The 21196-nt window shown below is 33.3% G+C and overlaps 1 protein-coding gene across 10 annotated transcripts in view; it reads right to left on the bottom strand.

Moving 5' to 3' along the window:
* Positions 1-21196, bottom strand: part of LOC140667379 (dystrophin, isoforms A/C/F/G/H) — a 433980-nt gene that overhangs the window by 58121 nt on the left and 354663 nt on the right. For 9 of the 10 annotated variants that reach the window (XM_072895255.1, XM_072895250.1, XM_072895257.1 and 6 more), the window contains 3 exons: positions 16482-16626; positions 9957-10080; positions 2667-2833 (listed from right to left, as the gene is read on the bottom strand). In XM_072895255.1, coding sequence (XP_072751356.1) covers positions 2667-2833; positions 9957-10080; positions 16482-16626 — 436 coding nt within the window. The remainder of the gene's footprint in view (positions 1-2666; positions 2834-9956; positions 10081-16481; positions 16627-21196) is intronic. The other variant, XM_072895251.1, reaches the window with a different exon arrangement.

The following is a 21196-nucleotide window of genomic DNA, read 5'->3' as shown; positions in this document are numbered from 1 at the left end:
CAGAAACGAAAACTATAATTAAAGTAAAATTAAAACTTTTGTTTCTTTAATTATTTTCGTAAAAAGGTTGCTGAAACACGATAAACATTTTGGAAAATTTACCGCTGCAGGGTTTATTTTCGAATGACATTCTCAAACACAGCCATGGAATATTCAATCGCATTCAAGTATCGTTCTTTCATGCGAACGAGATGCAAAACGTAAAACCGCTTATGAGACCAAGGGTGTGATGTCGCGCGAAAAAGAAAATCAAATGCGATGGAAGGAAGACGGGGACTGGGCGGGCAAGTCAACGCGATTCCATCCACGAAAGGATGCATTAAACCTCGACAACGACGTGAATACAAGCATAGAGAAGCGCGAGAATCCTGAAAGCGCGGTTTATGCCTCTCGGATGCGCCGATCGATGCCCGTGTCTAAGTACCTGAGAGCGATGAATCGAATAAGATTATCGATGCATCGTGAATACACCCCGTCGCACTGTCACCTGATAATAAATTCTCGACCTTCTAGGATAAGGAACAACGGATTCCTCACTTCTTCGTTCCGCGATGCTTATAAACGGTTCCTACGAAAGAGAGCTGTTTCGGAGCGAAGCTCTTTTCGCTCAAGCACGTATACACGAGGTGCTTTCGCCAAGGTTTGCATTAAACTTGAGGAGCGCATTCTTTGATGAAGTCAGTCGACAAATTTTCCCTTGCTGAATATTTAATCGTGTCTTTTCGTACAACTTCTGAATCTTCGACGTTAAATAGCGCTTTACCCTTTTTCATTGTCCGTTTTTTTTCTTCTATGCAACATGTGTTTTTTGTTAATATATGTGGAAGCATTAATATTCATTGTTATATGAAATTTTGATAAAAATCTTAAGTAAAAAATCTGAGATTTTGAAAAAAAAAAAAAAAAAACACAAATTCTATCTTATTTTATTAAAAACTATGCTTATAAAAAATTTTATTTTTTCAATTATAACTAAAAAATGATCGTTGCTTCAAATATTCAACTCAAAATTAACAATAAGGGAAGATTTCTGAGAAATTCGCGCGCGTGTATATATCTGTATAAAAGTTCTTTTATAAAAATGATGATAATTCCTACATTTTTCGTAATAAATGAAAGATATACCTTCCTAATTCCATAAGATAGTTATATAGTTATCTTCCCTACTAGGCATAATTGACGTACACGCGATACAAAGTAGAGCCCCGATTAAACGAACGTTCGGGAAATAGGAGCTATTTCCGATATCGAAAAAGACACGAGCTCGAGATTTCGGTAGCATTAGACGCGACACGAGCGTCGATTGGCCAGAAACGCATTTAAGGATCGCCTTTGCTACGAAGCAGCTCGTTTCCGAACGTCTTTTCTCGGTACTCACCAATAAATGGTCCAGTTGCTCTCCCTCTACAGCGCAAAGTCGTTTCGACAAATGGAACCTTTCATAGAGAAGATTGCAATGGCAATCATAAAGCGATACGACGAAAAAATTGAGCCTCGTAACGATGTCGTCACTAAGCTCTTATAAAATTCTTGTTAAGAGTAAATATTCTGTATTTCTCACGGTCATCACGATCATGACAGATGTTATCGATATCGACACAAGTATATATATTTCATTTTATGTAGAATTAATTTATAACAATCTGAGACATTCGCGTAGAAAATTTAAGAAAAAAATATAAAACCGCGCGTGAGGTGATAGTTACAATTTTAAATATTTATTTAAGAAATATAAAAATTTATATTATTTACTATTTTATCATATTTTCCGTAGACACGTATAAATTATTTAAACTTTTTCTTATAGAAGAGAAAATATGTTCATCAAATAAAAAAACTCATGCTTTAAGTTTCTTTTGCATAAAAGTTGATTTTAAAGTTACTTTCGATAGCACTTAATATTATATAGACTTATCTCGATCTATCATAATATCGCGGCACAAGGGAAGGATATAAATCAAAGTTTTCGCATTCGCTTGCAGCCGCAAGAAAACTTGAAGTTTCACCCTTAATTTAAGTTTGTATATTAGCCTAGCAACAAAATATCAATTAATTCTTGCGAAACTCATAGTCTGCAAACATCATCTTTCTTATCTGCCCATCGAGGTATATCGTCACAAATTTCATGTCTGAACATTTAAACCAGTGTTAGCTAATATGCTAACGATAAATTTCATCTTTGACAATTATTCGCTATACGTTCGTTTAATGGAGATTGTGTAACCAGAGTCATTGATTAACCTTTGTTCGCTATCAACCATTTATCTTTATTTCAAATTGCAATACTGCGTACGCATACAAAGTGCCTAACATACGACATTGATAATCACAGCTTTACTTACGTAACTCGAAAATCAATATGCAAAATATTGTAAATATTTCTCAACTTCTAAGTAATTCTAAGAGTCGTGTAAAATTATTCGCATACTTTTGTAATTTATATGATAGTTTTGTCTCTTCACATACACATTCTAAAGAAGAATAATTTCTTGCGTATCGAAAATTTTGGATTGTTTCCTCAAAACAACTTTGATCTGATATATCCGATTCAGAGATCAATTCGAGATTTATTTCCGAAAGACAAAAAAATTGGTATTCATATCAGGGAATACCATTTCGAAGGTAAGCGGCTTTCTGTGTAAGTAAGAATGGAGTAAGGTACTCACGTTAGAGGTGTCGTCGAGTTTCCGCTTCCACGCATCGCTACGTTCGATTAAAGCGTTCCACTGCTCCGAAAGTTTATTCACTTCGCGGCGAATACTCCGCGTCAATTCGCGCGCCTGCTCCTCGGCGCTTCTGTATCCTCTGGAATCGCCGTCCAATTCTCTGCCTGCTATAGAAAAAGCAAATAGAGGATAAATTGTTAAACATTTTCCAGAGAAAATCTACACAATTCTAGTTTTCATTTAGTTATACGCTTGTGTTATCTCGCAAATCTAGATGAATATTGAAGCTCCTATGAATTCTGTACAATGTTTGGTATAGAAATAGTAAAGACCTTTTAAAATATTATTTTAATATCCAGATTGTATGTTTTACGTTTTAGAAAATAATATTTATTAATAATATTTTATATTTTTTTTTTAGAGGAGTATTTATCGCATTGCGTCATATGTATGAAAGAAACAATTTGTAGCAAACGCATTACTGCTAGATTTTTCTAAAAAAAATTTTGCCAATATTTTTCTAAAAAAAATTTAAAATATTGAAAAAATAAAAATGCGCACATGATAGTAAAAACCTCTTAAAATATTATTTTAATATCCAGATTTTAATATCCAGTGTGTGTTTTATGTTTTAGAAAATAATATTGATATATTTTTTTTAGAAAAGTATTTATCGCATTGTGTTATACGTATGAAAGAAACAATTTGTAGCAAACGGATTACTGTCAAATTTTTCTAAAAACAATTGCCGATATTTTTCTAAAAAAAATTTTTAAATATTGAGAAAATAAAAACACGCGCATGATACCTCACATCATGTAAAAAGCCCTGCCCATGTTCCTGATATAATATTATACTGCATCAAAGTTATCAATGTAATACGCATGCATTGAAAATCGCATCTTTCCAATGCGACTCTATGCTTTGATATCAAGCGCGTATTCACAGAAGAAAAGAGTCGGTTTGAACCAATCGAATCGCGCAAAAATACAAATATCTCCTTGCTGATTCCTCAGCGTTGTCGATCGATAAATCCGACGTGCGGTCGAGCGATTAAACGCGGATGCGCAGGATGAATCGCGGTGAAGACCAGCTGGGTAACATCGCGAACATAAATCAACATAACACGCGGTAGATAGGAAGCCAACGAGCAGACACATATAGGTATACAGCATCGGTGTTATCAATGCTAAACATGCACATAAAAACTGTCCGCTGCATGATACGATGCGTGATTCATAGGACAATTAATTCCTGGCGATAGGCTCGGATAGCTAACCCGGGTTTCGACCATTTCTCTACGCTTCGTTACGCGCGTTCCCGGTTGGCGAAAAATAAAAGGGTTTCTTGCGACTCGGCGGGCGCGCCATCTCGGCATTTTTACGGGTTTCCAGGGAGATATGTTCGGCAGTAAATCCCGCGATAAAGGCTTACCGATGATATTAAAAGATGGGGAAAAACGATTTGCTCGGGACAGGACATCAGGCATGGCGGCGATTATCTTCCAGGTCACGTGAGATTGAACGATCAATCTAGGTAACGGCTAATGGATAACAACTCGCGGAAAAGCACAGCGCAATTTTGCCGTACGCGGAAAATGAGAGTAGTTTGTTGCGATGACTATGTTGCTCTTATATGTTTAAGCGCGTACAACTTCCGTATGATGCGTTTGTAATAATATTAGCAGTTATTATTTTAGTACGGTACGAAATATGAATACATTGCGAGCAAAAATACAGGTATTTTACATAAACTTCTTAAAACTCTAAAAAAAACACAAAATCCTTTCAGTCATAATTTTATCGCGTTTTCATAATACTCTTATCGATCTTCTTTAAGTAAATTTTGATTCAAGAGGCAAATATATATAACTTTTTATGAAGACAAAAAACAAAGAAATTTGTGACAAAAATAAATATGAGAACTTTTTATTAAATAGCTCCCTAGTGAGATATTCGTGATAAGAAATGCGCGCAATCTAAGATTTTCTTTCCACGTTATCACGTATTGATCTCCTTTGTAGAGACCAATAGGTGGAATGAACCAATCGAATGCAGCTTTCATTTTCTAAAGAAGGAGGTAGTGTGAAAAAGTGAGCGACCGCGAGAAACAACAAGGCGGATCGAACAAAAAGACGTTTCAGAAAACAGTCTAGAAGAGTGAATTGAATTAGGCGACTGCGCTCTTCATTACTAAGCCATTTATTCAACAGTTGACGCTCTACTTTCCGAACACGTACACCACTAGTTTATCTACTTCCTGTTCGCTGACTCTCCGAACTTCATTTAAATCCACATCCTCGGAATGTCACGCTAATTCTTTCTTCCTTCGTCACCACGGCCAGATTTAAGTATAAAAAGTGGGTTACGAAGGCGGAAATAATGACGACGTTCTAAAGAGTAGAATATAAATCCCGCAATTGTGATCGAGCAATGTAAAAATGTCAAAAGTCTCATATTTAAAAAATGCAAATTTTTCATCTTACTTCATATTTACAAAATGTATTATGAGATTGTAATTCGCAACATCAATTAATCTATTTTTACTTATATAGTTATTTCACTGTTTCATAAATCGGTATAATGTGTTAACATCATATATTGCCAATAAACTGTAATATTTTGATTTATTCAGTGTCAAAAACTATTAAGCTAATATTTGAATTAAGAAATTGACTTTTGGCACGTGCATATAAAGTTCTTTAACTTTTCTAATTTGCGACGTTCTCGATTTAAATTATCTTTCCAGATAATAATGTCCTAATTGTTTTGAATGATATATAATAATTGAATCTTCTTATTCTTCTTGACACAAATTCCTGCAGTTATTAGAAAATTATACCGCGGATATTTCTAGCTACGACAATTGCAATTAAGAAGAAACAAAACTATTCTAGGTCATTTTCCGTTTATCGATTATTCTAGTAAGAAGCTATATTGACGTGCGGATTTTGATAAAATGTATAGTCCAATCGATTTCAATTTGCGGACGTAACTAATAATATTTGTAAAATACAGATTCTTAAAATATAGGAAATTTATCAATAAGAAATTTAAACATTTTCTAAAATAGAAAGAATATCTCATCTATTTTGATACAAACTTAACATGTCGAAGAAATGTATACGTCAAAATCTCAAATAGTAATTTATTATTAGATAGATATATATATATATATATATATATATATATATATATATATATAAGTACGACACTGATTGCTTTATTATACACATTTCGAAACATTTAGCGAAGATATAAAATAACATAATCAATCTTTTTTCCTTGACGTTGATAAAAATTCTATTCAGTAAGAACCTAAAGTTCTAATTCCGCTTCGATCGGCCAAATACGGGAACCGCGAATGAAGTTCGCGAATAATTCGCGCCGGCGAATTCAACGTCGGAATTACATAATCCAGCCTTACACAGAGTGCGATGTTATTCTACCAGAAATTTATCGACGTTGCGCGGCGCGGCCGGGCTGCCGATGCAGGGCACGTTTCACGAAACGTGACTTCCTATGGAATGAGCGAAACCGCGCGCGGCCGCTGTCCGGAGTTGCTCGCTCGTAGGAGCCGCATCCACGTTATTGGGATCAAATCCGTTCTCCACGCAGAGCGAAACTATCGTTACGGATCTTACATCGGATATTACAAGAGGTACGGTGAATGACAATGATTGCGAGCCTGGAAGACCGCAGTATCGAACATGGCGTTCGATGTGTAGCGAAACAATACATAGAAATTACTTATCTAAGTAATGATTTAAGCGACGAGCGAATTGCATATTTTATTATCTTAATATTGTACATATAGTTGTAATTTATGATATTAATATATAATGATATAACATCAACATTTAATGAATAATATGATTTTCAATTAATATATATATATTTTGTTTCAATCAACAATTGGCTAAAGTGCGTCGAAAATAAAATGTATCGAAAATATGATTAAATATTTCTACTTCTTATCAAATTTACAAAAACAAATTATCACTGCATAGTATAAGATTTATAAATCCTCTTTTTGATATGTCACTTTAATTCATTCTTCTTCCACGAATATTTTTTACGACTCACAAATCTATATATATTTTTAACCGGATAGTATCGATTATTGACTTTACGAATTAATCTCATAATATGTACAATCTGGCACTGAATATAGTTCGACGACAATGGCATTAGCGAGTGTGTGTGCGCGAATACATTTCCAAAGTAATTAAATCTCGTTTTGACGGAGACTAATGAACTTTTAATCAAAACTTGCTTAAATTATCGTCAGTTGGCTATTTCGATATTTGACGATCAATCGTGCGATATTCTGACGATAATTACAATCACTCAGTGACGTCGATACGTATTTAATTCAAAATATATCAAATACAATTTTTAAAAAGATTGATTTTTCAATTTTTTTACGTATTATTAATTATGCATCTAACACTTTATTGTGTATATATTAATAATCTATAAATTCTCTCGTTATTAAAAAAATATATAAAAATTGTAACAAAAACATCATATAAATATTTTCACACTTATAAATGTATTTCGAAATGATCAGTCATTTAAATGTAATTGATTTAACAAGTTATGTTGGAGCAATAAAAACTTTACAATTCTTTCGGGATAAAAAAGCCAAGTTTGTTACGTAACAACTATGTTTAACAACGAGCTATACCGAAAATAATAAGTATCTCTTATTAACTAATTAGCAATAGCGCAAGTTGGAAGAGAAATACGCTAGACTGTGTTCGTACCTTCCTTCGGGACTTTAGCAAGTCCTACAAGTTTTCAGTCCCTCTTGGGGACATCTCTTCTAAAGTCCCTACGTCGTCTTCCATCGGTACCGATGTACTACGATAGTTGTAATTCGATTGAAAACCCCCACGTGGTTCGCGATGGAATTACATTTACTTGGCCACAATAATTTCTTTAACCAGTGCAAATACTCGCCTTTTCATAAAAATTTAATAAAAGCATAAGTAAATATAGTACAATACAATTTTTATACAAAAATCAGAACACAAATATGAGAAATATAACCAGAGATCGTATCGATATAAAAATTACTAACAGAAAGAATATACATATATTGTAGTTCAGTTATTTTTATATATAATAAAGATGAAATTCTTAAAATGCATTCGAACTAATATATAGATAAAATTAGTACTTTATTTTTTTATATTAAGCTACAAATAGATTTTATTGGAAAATATCCGCGTGATGAAACGATAGGCAATAAAAATTACAAACTAAACAAATTATTAAACTAAATCTTTGTCATATTAAATTTATATGTACTACTCTTCATATAATGACTTGCAACATATCGAAAAAAACGTAATTAAAATTTCAAATTAAACCTTCCACCCGTTCGATTTTCAACGAATCAAAGAAATCGGATTCATCTCGATGTATTATTTAGTGCCTTACTTCATTTTTCCTGTTCCTATTCAATCAGAGACGGCGCAATATGAATAAAACATCTCGTCTAAATTTCACAACTCAGAGTTGCTGATACAGAACGAAAACTGAAAAGTGTACGCCTGGTAACTGGTTAGAAACGCTTCATATCGGTTCCCGATAGATTCGCGTTAACACCGTCTGCTGGAAGTTTTATCTCCAAGTTGAATACTTGAAATGATATTACAATACAATATGATACCATATAAAAAGAAAATTGTTTGTAATGGTTATATAAAACACTTGCATAACTATATTACATCGTACTATGAAAATCACACTTCAATATAAATGAAAAAAAAAAAAAAAAAAAAAAACAAAAAAAGGAAAAAAAATTTTTTAAAAACGAAATTGAGACTAAAATGTTTCATATATGTATTTTCAATAAAATAAATTTTATCTTATTTCGTACCACACATTCAAATCTATCTTGTAAATAATAATCAATCATTAATCCTTAAACTTTGTTTAAAATTTGTTAATGTACAGAGTAAGGTAATTAATTAATAATAAGGTAATTAACCATAATTTCATAGATTTGTTAAGTTTTTTTTAAATATCTTTGTTTCTGTAGCTCAATGGAATTGTATAAATGAAATATTCAAGACGTTGCAGTTACACGTTTTTTCCCTTATTATGCTTGAAAAGAAAAAGACAATAAAGACTGAAGCTCGTTTCTGATCTCACAAGTTAGACTGAGAGAGGAAAAAAAAAGAAACGCAAAAATATTTGTCATAATCTTCCATTCCATGTGTATGTGTGCGCAAAATATTTGTCATAATCTCCCTTCCTGTGTGCGTGAACAACTCATAACATGCACAGTCAGTAGTTGTTTTTCTGTTTTTTCCACGGTACGAAGTTTTTAATTAAAGCGGATATTCACGAACTTGAAAGAAAAGGTACGAATTATTTAAATACAATTGAGTTTACGCAGAGAATTAAATAAATAATTTTTTCTATTTTTGATAAATTGCGACAAATATAGCGTGTCACTTAATCTTGTTAATTTTAAATATTTCAAAAATATATCAATAAGAAAAAACATGAGAAATTTTCTTTCAATTGTTTAAAAAATAAGCGCCCTTTCTTACGGATTGAAAAATAACGTCACTGAGAATACTAACGGAAGGACAATGATGACAGTAACAATTCGTTAATTAAATCAAACGGCGACAGAAACAAAGGAAGGGAAAATCCTGTGCCTTCTTCCAAACCGATAGACTGGCGAAATAGGCTGAGAAATACTCGAGGTTTTTACCTTTCATAATTGGTACGAAAAATTACGAATGCAAGAATAAAAGCGCGAATTGATGAGATTGAAAGGCGCACTACCGCTCTTAATTACTGAGCACTATCGGTGAAGTCAGTCTTGCGTTATGAGGTGGTTTCACGGAACTAACGACGAATATACTGGGTCGATTTTCTTTGTTCTTTCACAAGATGTTTGTTCATGCGAGCGAAGTATAACGATTTCGAGCTTTTTCATTTATATTATTACACGATTGCAATTTTAAAAAATCAAGCGCAAAAAATATACATTACGTATATACCAGGAAAAAATTCAAAGTGCAAAATTTGCGCTCTTGAGTATTTTTATTATTATCAAGAACACATATTTCCTATTTGTTTTTTTTTTTTTTTCAATTCGTAAAATAATATAATACGTATCATAATATACGTTTGTCTTGTTTTTATATATAATATTCTTATAAAATACCATTACATGTATTAATATATTATTAAAAATTGTTAGATATAATTTAAAAAAAAAATCATTAGATCATGATTTATATATAATTTATAACTCACGTACCTTCAGAGTCCGATGTGTCCGACAGCGGAGGCTCATTGGCGATGTACTGGCGGCCGCTCAGCAAATTGTTCTCCACGACCGGTCGTTTGTCCTCCAGCTGTCTTCTGAAGCCACGATGGTCGTCCTGTGAAGGAGAAACGTAAATCGTGAAACAAAAATAACGAGACAAGGAGCATCGGTGTCTGGTGCAGTGCCAGGTTTTCCCTTGGCAAATCAACTCTTCGTCGCCAAAGAGGCTTTAAAAAATCAACTTCACCTTGACTAAATTCGTCTGTTGACTGCGATAAATAAGGTAGCTTAGAACTGACGTCAATGACGTCATCATTGTTACATTACTTTGACGGCATTATTTACAAATTCTAGTATATCAATTAATTTATTTATAATAAGTAATTAATAAAAAAGACATATTGAAAAGAAAAATATTGTAATTATTTATAGAAATATCTTTTAATCTTTATTTTTTTTTTTTTTTTTTTTTTTGTTATAGTCATAAATATAATATATATTGAAATTTATTTAAACAATGGAATGTAACAACAAAAAGTGCATACATTCTAAAAATCTTTAAATATATTTTAATATAACAAAATAATACAATATTAATATTAAAGAATAAAACGTTTTTACGTTATATTTTTATGTAAATGCAATATCATCAGACACTACTATATTGCAGCAAAAGCATCAACATGTGTATTCGTAATTGTGGTTGATGAGATGCTACAGCGGGTTTGAAAATTAGCCTGCTGCAGTCAACGAGAAAAAAAAGTCGAGTGGATAAAAAGACACTCTTACGATATTGCACACCTGCTAGTTAACGAGATTATTTCTCGTCGTTCGTAAGGTTAAGGATTTGCTGCGGGCAAGATGTCGCGAGTTTCTTTTTGCGCGTCGAAAGACGCCCAGACGACATGTTCATCTAGTTCTTATTTTTTTTTTTTTTTTTTATATCGTTACGAGAAGAAAATTCATCGCAAGCGAAACGAATGCGGAATAAGAAGACCATTTTTAACTGTCGATGTTGCTCGAGTTTTTTAAAGAGATTGTTTTTGCGATTTGCTTTACATTAACCAACATTAATCGACAGTTATAATTGACTTTGCATTTGATATTTGTATTTCAATAGTTATATTTAATGTATATTCGCGAAACAAATTGAATGATTTAACAATGATTTCTGTTTTTTAATCTTACATCAATATTATTTTGCACAATTTTTTAGTGTTTAAATGTAAACTACAGTGTAAATTGTATCGCTGGTGAAAAACGAGTGATTTTTAAGAAAAAAATGCACATGTTTCTTTAGGAATGCAAATCTATCTATGCTTTTACAAATTGATGGGAAAAATAACATGATATATGAAATATGTCGCAACAAATAAAGATATATGTTATGTAATTTCCCTTGATTTAATAACGATTTTTTTTCATTTGTGTTTATAAACCTAAAATATATAAAAAAAAACTTTTCACATCGTGATTTAAGTTATTAATCGTTAACTATTTATCGCCATTTGTTAAATAGTATTTGAAAGTTTGCGAAATAAGTTTTGAAGAAAGAGATATAATCTACCGGAAGAAAAATTTATTATTAAATAAATTGGTTAAATTGCTGTTCTGCACAGATTTCATGATATACTGATCATTAATCATTCTTATATCTTTCTTATTTTCTTTCTTCGCTCCCCATTTCGAAGAGTGATGGCGCAGCGCACGATGAGTGATAGAAATCTCATTGCGTTTATTATTTATTTTTTTCTTGCTCTCTCATAATTCTCATTGTGTACAGATTTCTCTTCCAAGATTTTTTTTACGAAAAATAAATCACTAGTTTATGTGTAAATGCTGTTTTTGATACAAACATGTTATTATTCTTGTTATTCAAAAAATTAAAAATTCTTTGTGGCGCTACTAAACAAATTATAAATGGATTGGTCATAACACATATATTCTTATCGTAAATTGCATGAAAATTTACGCGTGACGCACGTTTAGCTGCTAGTCAAGGCACTAATAAAGAAATTAGAACGACTAAATTAGAACTCTCCGTTCAATTAGATAGTTGAACATTTTCTAATTGCTTGTAGCAAGATGACGAGTCTTATCAATGCGGTTATCATATTATGAAAGGTTAATTCCAAGTTACGTAGCAATCAACAATGCACTGATGTGTATCACACAGTAATGCATGTGCATCTGACGTTAAAAATCTTCAGCATTTAACTCTAGTCAGTTCAATTATTATATCAAAAAAAGATATAAATTATTTCAAAACAATTTTATTACAAAACTTCACGAAGAAAGAAAGCTTTTTGTTCCATGTGCAACGTGCGCAATGCAAGACGATAAAAAAGGAAAAATATTTACAAGGTAAATAATTTAATTTCAGAACAATTTTATTATAAAATAAAACGTGCTCTTTCTCTTATATTTTTTTATATGCGTACATGTAGTATTTTATATTGAAACCAATAATAAAATTGTTTCAACATAAATACATATAATTATAAAATTGAAAAAATAAATCTTTTATATACTATATAGTAACTTTATGCACGATACAATCAAACGAAAAAAATTTAAACACTCAATGATTAATTGACTGATTAACAAGTTTAAATAAATATCAGAGAAAAAAGTGTGGATAATCAACTCCAAATAGGGAGATCTCTTGTACAAAACTTTCAACGAACTTTCCATCTTTTTATTACAGTTCATTTTATTCCACGTACATAGACGAGCCCTATACTATCCAATGCTATTGTCCGTCGGGTGTTAAATGTTTCACGAGCTACGAGCGCCGACAGACCTTTCCGTAAACAATCGGGCGGCGGAACGTTGTGGCGGAAAATTCGGACTCTCCCAAGCCGAAAGAAACACACCGGCATAAATTCCGAGGGTTGATACTCGACTAAAGTGCCCTCTAAAAATAACTTCCAAACGCGACCGTTCTCGCATAGGTATACGGAAAGCGAAAAATCCGATGTGGCAAGACGAAACAAAAATATCAATCGTTCGCACTGTAGGTACGCAAGATAAAAATGGGAACTTGACGAAAAAACGAGCGTGAGCGTCCATTAAAAGATACACATGCTCTGAGCGCGCGAACGAGACAGGTTTCACCGCAAAACCAAAATCCATCGCGACATGCTGTGAATCGATACATGCTCGATCCAAGGTACCTCTATCGCTGTTGTTGGCCATCCATTATCGCGGTGGTTTTGATTTACGAATGTATTCGCGCCAAAGACGTGTAAAATGCAGCCGCACGCGGATGTAACGACGCCGTTTACAGACGCGCGAGTTTACGCGAGATTACGGTCGAAATATCGATCGCGAGCAGGCGAATAGAATTTTTCAGGCCAACTTGCATAAGAGAAACGACCGTCGCGTCGATGCTCGTTACATCGTCGTTGCAGTGGCGACTAACTGCGCGCGCGACTGGCTTTCATTCCGATTGCGTGGACGCAATAAACGCTCTTTTAATTACGTGCTACCCTCGTTCCGACTTCGATACCGAGATGAGCGCCGTTTCAATGCGGCAGTTTTTAGTCTGGTGGAATAAAACCGCTTTGCCAGTGTAAAATCACGTTTGTGCAAAAATTTTGCGAACATTTTTATAAGATCACATGTATACTCGTATACGTCATTGTAAAATTCAATTTACACACAACGACACTTCGCTGAACTCTTATAGAAACATGCTTTAAATGTAAATGAGTTGTAAAAAATTTCAAGTAATATTTTAGAAAATCTATTTTAACGATATAAAAAAGATTTTACATAAAATAATTATTATGATAGAAATGACGGTAAAATTACAGTCGTTATATTCAGCGTCACGTAAACGTTACGTTATCGATGTGTCGTGTGCATTGCAGAACATACATCGCATTTTATTCTATTCTGGTTCATTAGTTATTTGCAATTGGATTAATCTTAAAATTTTTTTTGAAGTTATATCGTTTTAAATGTTTAGAAATTGATCCAGATTTCCAAATTTATTAATTTATATTTGATTAATATTGCACAATTTTTGTTCTGTTCACTGAAATAATTCTCGGAATACTTCTTGTCGATTGCAAAGTTCAATAGCTTTTCAAACATTGATGTGATACAATTATCACTGCCATTATTATACATGCATATATTCGTCGATCCAATTAAGGCAGATTTAATTACAGAAAACATATAAAAGTGTCTCTAACAGTACTACTGTGAGTGAGCGTAGCTTAACCACCGAGAAAAATGCCGTGCAAATTTCCGCCAAGCGTTAATGAAATCAACAACGCGTAATTAAAATTGCTCGAAGTAAACCGCTTCAGAATTTCGCACGGAAATATATGTGTTTAGAATATTTGCGAAATTATATAAAATCGATGCATATGCATGAGGACAGGATTTATTAATTACCGGCAAGTAATTTAAATTAAATCTGCGTATGATCGATTCACATTAACCGCATTTTCCCGATGGCCCAACGATGGCGCATCAAATTTCAAACCGTGGCGATAATCTCGTCGACGATAATTACAGGAACGTCGTTTATTTAAATTGCCACGTTATTTCATTAATAAATTTGGAAAACAAAAAAAAAATAGTTGAGAACTGAGGAGATTAAATGTTTGAGTTTAAGGTGTCAAGGAAATGTGATCTTAATTGAATATACGAAGGGAAGCCTGAATAAACAATTACATTAGGAAACAATTGCTAAAACACAGTGGTCGAGTGTTGCAGTACGAGAGTTGAATTCTGTACATGAAGGAATGCAGAGAACGCACGTAGAAACTATTGCGGCGCAAATCCTGAAGCAACGCGATTGCAACATTTTCGCAAATCTGTGAATCGAAAACTCTCTAAAACAAAATGCTTAAATTTTTCACATTGCAGTGAAATATTACGCAAAAAATAAAACTTTTCGAAATTTATAATATTTTCGTGAAAAGATAATACGTTAGCAGGTGAAATTATATAATATCTGCTATTTTGTTTTTTCATTATAATATTAAATACACGCATATGATTTATAATTTGTAATTATTTTATCTCGTTATTATATAGATAACTATCAAATAGATTTTATTAAGTTAATAAATATTAATTTAATTAATATAAATTTTTTTGTAAAATTTAATTATAATAATATATATTATAATAAGATACTAAAAAAGAATAAATATCTGAGTTAAAGGTTACACTGTTAAAGTTTTCCATTTTTTCTGTTTAAATTAATAAATACAAAAATATATATTATATTATTAAAATATATTTTCTTTTTTTCCTCATGATAATCGTGATAAATTAATATCATTTTTGTGTTAAATGTTTCAAAGTAATTATATTTATAAAAGAAATACCTGAAGCTAATCGAATAAATATGCAATCGGTTGAGCACTTTACGCTTTCGCTTGAGCAACTAAGGATAATCGATAGCAATTTCCTGTATTCTACGCAAGTGACAAATACGTACGCAGATCTAGTACGATGACATCGAGGATCTGGTCGAGGAACATGCGGCTTATCACCTACGTACACTCGGACTCGCTATCTATGTATATGATACAGCTTCTGTATGCCGGCAACACGCGCGTTCTAATCTGGATTAATTCAAACTATACTAGTGTGCTTTTGTACACTATCGCGCAAAGGATATTCGGATATAAATTAACACGGTTGTATTGACACAAAATCTGCGGTGGTACCTAATTCTGGACAAGGATATTAAATTAAAAAAAATAAATAGTTAATAATTCGACAGAGTAACATGAATTATTTAATAGACTATGCTATCATATTATCAATGCTAATTTTGTTTTCAATAGAGCACCAATACATACTTATAATTTACAATAATATTTACAAAAATTATTTTAATATAAAAAGAAAGGTAAAACAACATATCGCATTTAAAGATTTCTTCAAAAAAATAAATAGACGATATCTATTAAACGATTTCTATTAAATTTCTATTAAATGAGTTGTATTAAACAATTTCTATTAAACGAGATTTAGTGAACCGAGAATTTATTTAAGTAAAATCGACAATAAATTCAACACGTTTAGTGAACAATTGACGTGACAATACGTAGTAATTGAGACGTGCGTTTCCGTGAAGCTTGGCACTCATACGTGGTGAGAATACGTAAACATTCATTCTGGATGAGCTGCCGTGCTTCAAAGAGACAGTTGAACACTCGCTTGATAGCACATGAGCTTATGCTTAATTACATTCTATTCGTCTATATAGTTTCCGAGGCGGAAACTGGCAAACTTCTCAGAGGGTGACTATCGCGAAATCGATTTTAGATACATAAGTCATATTCAGGTAACTTGACTTGAATACTAAAATTCGAGATTGATGCCGTGAACTAAAAAATATTAAATGAAGTATGCTTGTCTTTCAAAGATAACAAATAGGAAAGTAAACTTTGCATATTTTTATAGGTTTATATCTGAACCAACTGAGATCCGACGAAACAGAATCAAAGTAATTTATGTGCGAAACAACATTTGGCAACTTACTTGTTGTTTTTGTAGAGCAGCCACATCGCCGCAAACAGGACCCAAGCCGGTGAGCTCTGTGTCTTTCCTTATCACCCATTCAATGAGTTCGCGCAACGATAGAAGCAAAGCATTCCAGTGTTCCGTGTTGCTTTCCAAACGATTTCTGCACAGAAAAAATATACGGTGCTTTATATTATTATTATTCTATATCAAATGCTAAAATATTTGCACTCACATATTTTAAATATCATGTGTATGTATTAGTCTCCAAATATTTATTTTAAATATAATATAAATATAAATATAAATATGCAAGATTCTGGTATCGATATAGTTAACATCAAGATATCGAGTTTACAAATTACGAAACCGATATTTAAAATAAACAAGAATAATAAAGCATCAATTACAATTATTGAAATGTTAATTTGCGTTCATTATACATTGAATTTCTGTAATTATAATCAAAATTAGACGAAAAGTCGCATCTCAAAATTAATGCCATAAACATTCTAATAGATTCGTAGATGTTATCTATCTAACAATGAGAGATATTGCATCCTCTCAACATAAAATGTTGATGGACATTCATGCCGTGATAAGAAATTCATACGATGATGCATAACAGCGGCGAGAAAAGTACATAAAACGATTCATCATAAATGCAAGTAAGGAGAGTACATATTTGTTGTGGACAGACAGGTAGTCGTTGTCGAGATAGAATAAGGAAAAGGGACTAGTAAGGTAGAGTAGCGAAGTGGATGAGGAAAGAATAAATGTAAAGCCTTAATGTTGTTAGCGCCAAAAGAAACATCAGAGGATGAACGAGAAGAGAGGAATGATGATGTGAAAATAAAGTAGCGATGAAAAAATAGATAAGTGGAACGGATGGATACTTAAGATAAGTGGATCAGGATTAAAGTGATTGAAAGACCGAATGGAATGTAACACATCCCGATATGGTAAAAGAAGAGAGGAAGACGATAATTTTCCTCCCTAGAAAAGGTAAATCAAAAAACAGAAATTTGAAAAAGTGCGAGAGAGCAGAAATGGAGTATGGCTCGCGGATAAAACGCGGTTGGAATAAAACAGGTAAATACAAGGAATAAAGTAGTCCCGAGAAAATTAAAACGGACGAGCTTTTCGAGCGTCAACGCGACACGAAGTAAACCGTGCGCGACCGAAAAGAAAAGCGGCCGGAAAAAGGAAACCGATGGTAAAGCCGATCACGGCCGAGAAAGAAAACGATTTCAGGCAAATTGGAAAAATACGGAAAAAGCGGTGATGGAAAGCGCTGGTGTATAAACCGACTTTGAAAGAAGACAAGTAGGACAATAAGGTAAAGAAGGGATGAAAAGTGAGAAAAATAAAAGATAGAAGCTCGAGAGACGACAAGATCGAGGGATGTGAATGAATAGAGAACGATCCCTAATAAGTGCGAAAGAGGATAAGAAGGATGGTTTGTCAGAATAAAGAATAAAGTTGGTTAAGACAAAGAAATAGACTGAATATAAGAATAACTTCGGACAAAAAAACGCAAGAGCGTAGAAAAATCTGATCAGGAAGATATCTTAATGGAGGAAATGAGAAGAAAAGTATGCAAATGGCGAGATTTGCAGCGGACAAAATTTCCGAGAGACGTGGTGTGTAGTAAGTCGACAAAAATGAATGAAGAATAAATATTGAAGGGAGCGATAAGGTATAATACCCGCGTGTTTTGTTAATAATAAGTAAATATCAGTGGACGAGAGTGCCGGAAGCGCGAAATAAAATGAAAGACCAGTGGGAAATCACTGAAAGGCGTGGGAGCGCGAAAGGCTGAATATATATACGAAGGAAATGGTCTCGAGAAGAATGAGTACTCATGATATGTACCGCTGGGAGAAAGAAACTGAAGCAAAAGAGGTTAGAGCAATGCAACGAATAAGACAGATAGGATGGAGGATAAGTCAAAAGAGAAGAATTAGGAGACGATCTCGTAGATATCTGAGATGGTCTCACAGGGGTTCATAGACATAAATCTTACACTATACATAATATGACATAAACATAACACTGACAAAAATGACAATAAACATGTCGACGAATCCTCATTTTTTATTGTACTAAAATTTGAGAGATGGTTGATTTGATTTATGTAAATGATATCGGGCAAAGAAAAAATAATAATTATAAATACAATAAAGTTATAGCTTCTCCTTTTCTCTCTTCTTAATAAACAAAAAAAAATTGTAAAAATTTATTTAATTATATAAAATCTCTATAAATGTGTAGTAAAGATATAAAAATGCGTTTTATAAAGAATGTAGAAAAAAAAAAAGATAAGGGACATTCGTGATGTATTCCCTCTTATTTTATTTCCTGTTTAACTTGTCGTCCATTATCTTGTTGGAACGACTTGTACGCGGATAAAATCCAAAGTGGTTGGAGAAATAAAGAAGCCCGTAAATGCGAATTAAAGCGGAAGACAGAGACATGGCATGAGAACGGTATAAAGAAGTAGGAAGCGCGAAAGAGAGACCAGGAGTTCTGAATAGAAGAGAAATTCTCGGGCAAGGATAAAGACCTTGCACACCGACTACCGGGAGAGCATCGTCGCCGGTCGGAGGTTCGCAGGAATAGACGAAAGAGGAAGATAAAGGTGCCGTAGAGGTACGCGGGCAAAAGGAGAGCAGGAAGGATGGCGGTTAGGATTTAGATTTATATTTCGCCATTGTTGCAGCCACCCCGGTGACGGCACCCACTTACTAGGTCGCGTCCAACAATTCCCCCTAGTCCCTTTCTCCTCTCCGAGGTCCCGGCATCGTCGTCGTTCTCGTATCGCAAAGAAACAGCTTCGCGTCCGGATATATTGCGGTTATTGTAACGTCGATGAGAGCTTCGCGGAATTCCGCGTACTTTTGCCATTTGAACGCGCGTACAGACGCATTGTACGTGTCTGTACACAGGCACACACTTACGTCGAATGGTATTGCACTTCTCCCAGGGAGATAAGGGCGTAAGGATATTCCGCGCGATGGATGACGGTACGGGGTTACCGAAAGAAATTGTCCTCATCGCTCCGACGAATCATGGGAATAAACTTCTCTCACTCTGAATAGCGGAATGATGTTTGCTCGAGAAATTTATTCACACGACGCAATCGCGAGAAGAAAATTAATTTGCAAAATAGAGTGGCTCATGCTTTTCGAATATATATTGACTTTTTGTATTCGGATTTAATAGAACAGCTCCATGGAATAAAATAGTTTATATAATTGCGACATAAGTTAAAATTAGAAATTAAAGATGAAATATTAGTTTAATAAAAATATTAATATTAAGGGTTTACCCGAGTTTGTACAAATTTGTTTCTATCATCTGACAGCATATTTGTACGATAATCAGTATATGTATTTATACGGTGATATGTAGATGAAAGATGAAAAAAAAATCTTTTATTTATTTTTTTTTTTCAATAATACAAAAAGGGAAAGCATTCTGTCGCGAGTAAAATCTTAAGCTTGGTGTACAAAATTATTAAGTATAATATTGTATTTAGAGAGAGGAAACAGTGGTAAATATAAAATTTTATATATATTTAACAATTTGAGTACTATTCATTTTTTACCTTTTTTAATAGATTTTTTACTTTTTTATAGATCGTCAAGATTCATTAATACATCCGCGCGTTTGGAAATTATTAATTTTAATTAATCACTGTTTATACCTATATAGATACCAGTAATTTATCGTCGTGTAATTGAGAAAAAACGAGATCCACGTGATTAATAGTATGTACGTCGGACCTATGTCAGTAATGGAATCTTACGGTCACGAAAGCGGAATTTGGCGGAACATTTATTTTCGCTCGTCGTCCGGCTGCCAGAAACAGGGGAGCCTCTAGTCGCGAAAAGAGATATACTTCTCGTTCGTGCAATCGCATTTCAATTGAATGTTCAGTAAGTGGTACTACTCTGTCGCCCTGTTCGCGAACGAACACTGCCCTGCAAGCGAGCGATCTTTACGACGTGCCCGGCTGATGTAAAATAAATCACCCAGGAATTTCCTGGGCGGCTATAAAAATCTGCCGAAGAAACGTCACGTATCTCGCACTCACTCAATAAAGTCCCGTTGTAGCCTCAAGTAAATAAATCATGAACAACGCCCTAGCGTTAAGATTTTATTGATAAAGTTACGCGTGACAACAATACGATTGTTTGCCGAGTAATAAAAGTCCTTTAGCACGATAGTTATTCTCTGCATACGACTACATACTCGACGAAAAGCGAATGTTTCTCGTAAAGGAAGAAAATAATAGAACGGATAATCCGATCCGTAAAAAAATATTTTATATATGGAAAACGCGTACTCGCGCGAAGATATTAATCAATTTTGATATCATTATAAATAAATATAAAATATTTTTAACAAACCTTTCCTTTCTTATAAAGAAAAACCGTAATAATACGATCCTTGTAAAAAGAAAATTTTATGATAACGAAATTCTATAATAACAGAAAATCAATATTGCAATAGAGAGAGATATAATGGCACTGCGTTTTCTCATTTTCACAATGAAAAACGTATACAATTGTGTGTTTACCAAAGTTTACAGGAAATTTGATTGCGCGAATGCAAGAGTGCGATATATAATTCGAGTTCGTTGCCATTTACGTGGTAAACTCAAAAAGGAACAAAATATATACGGAATTGAATTGCGGGACATAAAACGCGGGCAAAACTTCTGATTA

Source organism: Anoplolepis gracilipes, chromosome 7 (assembly GCF_047496725.1).
Source record: "Anoplolepis gracilipes chromosome 7, ASM4749672v1, whole genome shotgun sequence".
NCBI lineage: Eukaryota > Metazoa > Arthropoda > Insecta > Hymenoptera > Formicidae > Anoplolepis > Anoplolepis gracilipes.
This window is presented reverse-complemented; position numbering and strand designations above follow the sequence as displayed.